This window comes from Oryctolagus cuniculus, chromosome 12 (assembly GCF_051225735.1).
Source record: "Oryctolagus cuniculus isolate XC-2025 breed Fujian yellow rabbit chromosome 12, ASM5122573v1, whole genome shotgun sequence".
NCBI classification, from domain to species: Eukaryota; Metazoa; Chordata; class Mammalia; order Lagomorpha; family Leporidae; genus Oryctolagus; species Oryctolagus cuniculus.
The window spans coordinates 105,950,194-105,957,189 of NC_142878.1; the positions used below are offsets into that span (position 1 = coordinate 105,950,194).

General features: G+C 61.2%; 1 protein-coding gene across 1 annotated transcript; it reads left to right on the forward strand.

Annotated features, from left to right (window-relative positions):
- The first annotated feature begins 259 nt into the window (after positions 1-259).
- Positions 260-6,548, forward strand: CRABP1 (cellular retinoic acid binding protein 1). The gene is made up of 4 exons (XM_002721593.6): positions 260-455; positions 939-1,117; positions 2,932-3,045; positions 6,258-6,548. The coding sequence occupies exons 1-4, from the start codon at positions 386-388 to the stop codon at positions 6,306-6,308; spliced, it is 414 nt and encodes a 137-aa protein (XP_002721639.1). The 5' UTR covers positions 260-385; the 3' UTR covers positions 6,309-6,548.
- The last annotated feature ends 448 nt before the right edge of the window (positions 6,549-6,996 follow it).

Below are 6,996 nucleotides of genomic sequence, written 5' to 3' on the forward strand. Positions count from 1 at the left end.
ATTGTGGATATTTTCAAACACACACACACAGCGATCCCCTAAGTTCCCACCGCCCAGTTCCCCCAGCTCTCTCCCAGCACGCCTCTGCAAAGCAGGATGTGTCGCCGGCCCAAGCGCACAGGCCTGCACCCCGGGAGGCTAGGGGACCGAGAGGGGCGCGGGTGGGCGGGGAGCCGGGCCGGGGCCGCGGGGGGCGGGGGCGGGGCCTGGGGGGCGGGCCCGGGGCCGGGCGCGGCGGGGGGCGCTCTCCCCGTGACTCAAGGCGCGCGCGGCCGGGCGCACCGCGCCAGTCTCCGCCTCGCAGCTCCCAGTGCGCCCGCCGCGCCGCCGCTGCCCGAGCCCGCGCCGCCTTCCCGCCGCCGCCGCCGCCGCCGCCACCGCCACCATGCCCAACTTCGCCGGCACCTGGAAGATGCGCAGCAGCGAGAATTTCGACGAGCTGCTCAAGGCGCTGGGTGAGCGGGCGCCGGGGGAGGCGCGGGAAGCGGCCCCGAGATGCCCCGCACGCGGAGAGGGTGGGCGTTGGGGAACCCCGGGGCAGGGGGCGATCGCTCGTTCCGTTTCCAGGCTTACCCGGTGCCGGAGCGGCGCGCGGAGCCCAGGACCCCCGACGCTGGGCGCGCGTTCGCTGCATGGGCGGCGCCTCCCCCGACGGCTCGGCCTTTATCCCGTTCTAGACAGGCGGCTTTAACTCGGGGGACCCTGTTTTGAGAACAGGCTCTGCCCCGAATGCACCGTGCGGGGGAGCTGGCCGCCTTCTCCGAACCTCAGTTTCGTAGCCCGAAGGAAACCGAGCGAGGGCACGGGGGCGCGTGGATCCCCAGTGCCAAGACGGACGGCTCGGGGACCGGAACCTAACGGGTCCGGGGCTGGGCGGCGGGCGGCGGGCAAGACCCTGGGGCCCGAACCAGCGACGCCGCCTGCCCTTGCCCGCGCAGGTGTGAACGCCATGCTGAGGAAGGTGGCCGTGGCGGCCGCGTCCAAGCCGCACGTGGAGATCCGCCAGGACGGAGACCAGTTCTACATCAAGACCTCCACCACGGTGCGCACCACCGAGATCAACTTCAAGGTCGGAGAAGGCTTCGAGGAGGAGACGGTGGACGGGCGCAAGTGCAGGGTGAGGCCCCCGCGGAGCCCGCGCGCCGTGCCTGGGGCCCGCTTCGGCCACGGGAAGCCGTGGCCCGGCGCCGTCCGCCCGTGGCGCGCCCTCCTTGCAGGGCGTGTGCACGGGCTGTCGGTTGTGAAACCTGGCTGTCCAGGGCTCAGGAGAACGCCCCACCCCCGTTCGCCCGCCGCCGCGTCCCTAAGCCGCCTCCTAGGTGCTGCGGGCGGCTCTGCGCCCCGCGCTGCGTCTTTGCGGGGCGCGGGAGCAGGAGGGCCGCGCTCTCGCCTCCGTTTCCTGTTGCAGGTGGAGCCTCGGCTCTCGCGTCCCGCCTCGCGGGTCCCCGGGGCCGCCAGGGACCGCTCGGCTTCCATTTCCAGCGGTCCCGACGGCCCCAGCACGCCTCCCAGCTCGCCCGAAGTCAGGTTCCTTAAAAGAATGGTGCAATGGTTGCGAAAGCGACTGCGGCTTCTGGCTGGGAAGATGGGCTCAGGGCCCCTCTCGGAGTGGTCAAGGGCGGGGTTATTAAATTTCTGCAGAGGGCTGAGCAAGTGGGCTGAAGCAAGGGGGTGTAGAGTCCTTTTTTTTTTTTTTTTTTTTTTTTATTGTAAGAGCAAGCATTGCATTTGGTGAGGCGTCACTTATTTTAAAAGCAACAGCACCTCTCCGTGCCTTTCCCCGGGGTTTTAAGAGTCAGTTCCCCAGGGTAGATAGTTCCTCTCTCCTTTCCTGAGGGGTGTCAGTCTGCCCGGGTACCCCCCGGGCCTGGGACCTCCTGGAGACACAGCCCGCAGGAGCAGGCTGACCCACGGGGGCCGTCGTCTTTGGCTCCTGGAATTGGTGTAACCTGAAAATGATGTCTAGGCTGCGGGGTCTGAGGCCGGCGTCTCTGTGGTTGGCAAGCAACAAAAGAGCAGCTGGGCATTGTTAGAGAGAGGGGCTGGGGAGAGGGCTGGGCAGGCGCAGGATTTGGGGGACGTTCAATGTGGCCACTGCCAGGGAGGGTGACCCCGGTTTAAAAACAATCACCGAACCCAAAGGGTCACACGGAGTCTGCACAGTGAGGCTGTTACCCTGCCCCTCCCCTCCCCCGCTGCATCCTGCGTGTAAGTTAAAAAGTGGTTTTGTGCACATTCAGCACTGCCCCACCCCCGCCCTGCCCAGCCGTACCCCACCCCCCACACACATGCTCCAGGAATCCACATTAACATTTTTCTAGAAGGATGTACCCCGGGAGGTGCAAGGGCTCCTATCCTGGGAGCCTGAGACATGGGCTGACCCTGGCAGGCTGCACGCTCCATCTGACGGGGCACAAAACGTGGCCCCCAAATCCATGCATGGAGCCTTGACCGCGATGTAAAACGTGGCGGTTCTGATGTGACAGTTCCTGTCATCAGCATTCAGCTCGCTTCGGGCAGAGTCGGTTTTGACATAAATGAGTCCTGGCTTGCATCCTCAAGGCTTTGCTGCTCCAGTGGCTCTGCGTGCGCGTGTGTGCATGCATGCATACATGTGTGTGTGCATATGTGTGCGTGCGTGCATACATGTGCGTGCGTGTATACGTGTGTGCATGTGTGTGCGTGCATGTGTGTGCGTGCGTGCATGCCTGTGTGTGTAAGCCACAAGGTGCATTCCCACCCCATACAATCCACAAGTAGCCCCCTGAACGTGGGCCCCGGAAGGCTCAGCCGAGAAGCCCTTGTGCCCCGGGGACGGGGAGCCTGTGTTGCTTCCCACGCTGCCATCATTCTCCCGCGTTCGTTGTTGCCGCCGCTCCCGCTGGCTGCTGGGACCCTCATTCCCGTCACTAACGGGTTTCCTACCGACAGAGTTTACCCACCTGGGAGAATGAAAACAAGATCCACTGCACGCAGACCCTCCTGGAGGGCGATGGCCCCAAGACCTACTGGACCCGCGAGCTGGCCAACGACGAGCTCATCCTGGTGAGGGCCCTTTGACCTGGAAGCAATCCCCATGCTCTGGGGCGTGTGGGGCGGAGGGAGGGTGGTTTGCCCCCTTGGGGGTGGGCCACAGAGTCATGCTGGGCTTGGGCCGCCTGTTCAGAGAAACACATGGTTTGCCCTGGGTTAAAACTGAGCAAGATGACGGTGGCTTGGGTCGGAGAAGTTATTGTTAGAGGGTTGAGAGCAGAGGGGCTGAAATATCCCCAGCCAAACAAAAGACCGGCGGTGGGGAGGCCAGGCTGCAGACCCCCGTAGTTTGGTTACACATCTCCTCCCGCAGAGGCTGGGTGGAAAGACAGACAAACCCGGTCCTGCTTCCTTTGTGTCTCTGAGCTCACTGAGCTTTCCCCGCCCCCACCCCCACTAAAGACGGGAAGGGCTCTTGTGGGCAGCCGGGAAATCCCATTCTCCTTGCCCGTCCCCTCTAGTTCCGCCTGCCCGGCCTGACTTAGCGAGCGTCACCCCCAAAATGTCGGGCGTGGGAGCCAGCGAGGTGTGCCAGGGAGGGCTCCCCTGCTGGGACCTGCGCAGGGACCTCACTTCCCGGGCGCCATCCTCCTGCTGGAAAATTAGGGGTTGAGCTGGAGTCTGAGCCCCGAGGTCCCTTGGAGCCCTGAAATTACATGTTTGCATGCAAGGAGCCCTCCGTGGAGCTGAATCTGTGTTACCGTAGCTGCTCGCTCGCGCTCGCTCTCCTCCTTCCCGGGGATGATTTAAAACGCTTTCTGCTTTCATCACGATGATGTTGTTTCCAGAGAAACATGGGGTTTGGGGGGTGGTTTGAGGCTAAGGATCTCTCCTGGCACCAACCAGAGACAGCAGAGAGGGGGCCGACGAGAAAGTTCCTGAGCGGAGCTGAGGGTTAAGAAGGACCCGTTTGCTGCGAGCAGGTGCGATTTTTTTTAAGCTCAGTAGTACCTGAGCAGCCGGCATCACAGGCCAAACTCTGCCAGAAACGCCCACTGGTTCCCAATCCTCCCCCTTTCTCTCCCCCCTCCTCTCTCTCTCCTCTCACTCTCTCCTCTCACTCTCTCCTCTCTCTCTCTCTCCTCTCTCTCTCTCTCTCTCGCCTCTCTCTCTCCTCTCTCTCTCCTCTCTCTCTCTCCTCTCTCCTCTCTCTCTCTCCTCTCTCCTCTCTCTCTCCCCTCTCTCTCCCTCCTCTCTCTCCTCTCTCTCTCCTCTCATTCTCTCTCCTCTCTCTCTCCTCTCTCTCTCTCTCTCTCTCTCTCTCTCTCTCTCTCTCACACACACACACACACACACTGTCTCCCCACAATTCTACACAGGCGTCCTCCCCCGGCTCAGGCTCAGCCAACATATATACAAGTCTCAAAGGAAGCATTAACTCTTGGCATTTGGGATCCAGAACGTGGGCTTTTGTTTCAAGGATTATTATCATTAATAAATCTAAAACGCAGGCCGATGCAATCTCCATGTAATGAGATGTGAATTATTCTAGTTAAGTTGAAATAAGCTCTTCCCGTGCCAGCCATAAATTACCCCTGGGCCCTAAGTTGCCTTCCTTTGAAAACTGAGTCTACCCCCTCAAAGCACTCTGGAATATTCTACAGAGAGTTTCTTTCGGGAACCTTGCTAGCATAGTTTACAGGCAGAGAAATCCATTTTCAAATGTGGCTGGAAGTACGCTGATTTCTTCTCTTGGGCGAAGCCTTTTGTTACCCCACGAGCTGTCAGAGCGCTCCAGTGGTTAGGCTGCGGCGTCGGATCGCACGCCTTGGAGAGTTCTGGAGAACTGGCCTGGCTCGGAGAGGCGCAGGCATTAGAGATGGGGATTAAGGGGGAGGGGGCTCTTGCCCTCTGGCCCAGCCCCACGCACAATCCCCCTGCACACAGAATCCTCTGTGATCTCTACCCTGGAAGCAATTACAGCCGTGCCGGCCCACTCGGGGGGATCCCCAGTGTGCAAACACGCTCGAGATGGCATGTGCCGCCTTAGCGCTCACGGAGGATGAGACGGGTTTTCCCGGAACACACGTGCTGGGACGATGTCCTTGCCAATGTCCCTGAGTGCACCCCCGACCCCCGAGGGCTCTGGGGCTGAGAGTCTGCAGTCCCCGGCTGACCTCACTCAGCCCTCGGTGAGGTGTCCTGTCCTGCACCCCGGCTGCTCTGAGAACCTGGACGGGTGGAACCTCCCAGCCGAGAAATGTCCTTGGACCTGTGCAGAGAAAAACCGCCCCATGGCAGGCGGCAGACTTTGCAGAGTTGTTGGTTTCTGTGTTTTGTTTTTGTTTTTGTTTGTTTGTTTTTTTTTTTTTTTCTAACGTGCACATTGCTTTCCATGGGAGAGTCCCAGGAGAGCAGGCCTGGGAGTCATCGCTGGGTATTGGAAAAGCCGAGATAACGGCTGCAGTCTCGTTTCAGGGAGCCAGAAGAAAAATGTCCTCCTACCTCTGTGGGATGATTCTGGTCCAGCACGCCAACAAAGAGTGTTAACTGCAAGGGCCTTGGCGATCATCTTGTTCCATCCCCCGGCTCCCCGCCCTGCCTGCCCTAGACGGGCTGGGGGAGGCACAGAGTTGCCCCAGCTTACCCAGCTGTCGGTGGCTGGAGGGACAGAATGTTTACGTAGCCCACGCACACCCTCCTGATGCCTTAGTCTTCTTTAGTGCTAGCACCTGACATAAGGGAACGCCGTGTAGCTAGAACTATCTGTTGTGTACAGTCATGCCTTTTTTACCCCCGCCCCCACAAATATTTTTGGTCGGTGCTTGGTAGAATTTATGGGTCTGGAACCCACGGATAAGGAGAGCCAGGGGTACTTAGTCAGCATTCCGGGCCGATAGCTGCTTCCTGGAAAGCAGTGTTGGTGCTGATCCCAAAGCAGTCCCATCTGGCTGTTCCGCGCCAGACCTCCTGGCCCCAACTCCTCACTCTCCTGAAGCCACAGAAAAATCCAGAACCGTCCCCCTGCTTTCAGTCTAACTCCAAAGCCCAAGCCGGGGAGGTGGCATCCCTCTGGACACGCCCAGGTTCCAGAAGCAGAGGACATCTGTGCAGGACACAGGGCCGTGGGGACAAAGCCCCCGAAAACCCTGGGCGCACCGGAAATGGAGCGCCTGTCCCGGAGCTGTCCACAGGGCAGCTGGCCGCCGGCTCTGCCCACGCCTTCAGCACTCTGCACGGCCCTCTGCCCTCATTGCTTCTCCTTTTCTCTCCTCCCCCCGCAGACCTTCGGCGCCGACGACGTGGTCTGCACGAGGATTTACGTCCGGGAGTGAAGGTGGCCGGTTTGGGCCTGCTCGTGAGACAGGATGCAGCCCTCCCCGAGGAAGGGGTCATAGGTGTGGGCTCCAGCCGCCCGTCCCGACCCTGTGAACGATAGATGACCCCCTTTGCCCCCGACAGTGTTGTAGTGCCCCCTTGCCCCCTCCCTGCCCCCTCCGAGTCTCCTGTCTCGCTGGTGCTCTGTAGTTTCTCATTTGCATGGTTTCCTCCGTCATTAAACTGCTTTGACACCGCTCAAGGCTCCTCTCTGCTCTAGATCGGCCCTCGGTTCCCACGCGGGGGTGGGGGGTGTTCCATGCCCCCTGGTTCGGTTCGGCGGTGTGGTGCTTCCGCCTGCATTGGCTGTGCAAGGGGGGCACCCCCAAGCTGGCTGGAGGCGGCGGGCAGGTCCAGCTGGGGTGGGACCTCACGGCTGGCTTTTCGGTGGAATGAGTTGGCGTGGGTGGCTGCCAGCGGGGGAGAGAAGGCACCTTCCAAAGGCACGATTGAGCAAGGGACCGTTTGCCAGGGCAATTACAAGACGCAAAGAACCAGGCAGGGATGGGGAGGCCCCCAGAGACGGGCCAGACAGACCACCAGTGCCATCACTTGGGAGAGGGGCCGCCCTGGAGGACAGGGAGGGCTGCCGCTGGGACCCACGTGGCCCACGTGTGGGGTGAGAGGGGGCGTGGCCTGGAACGG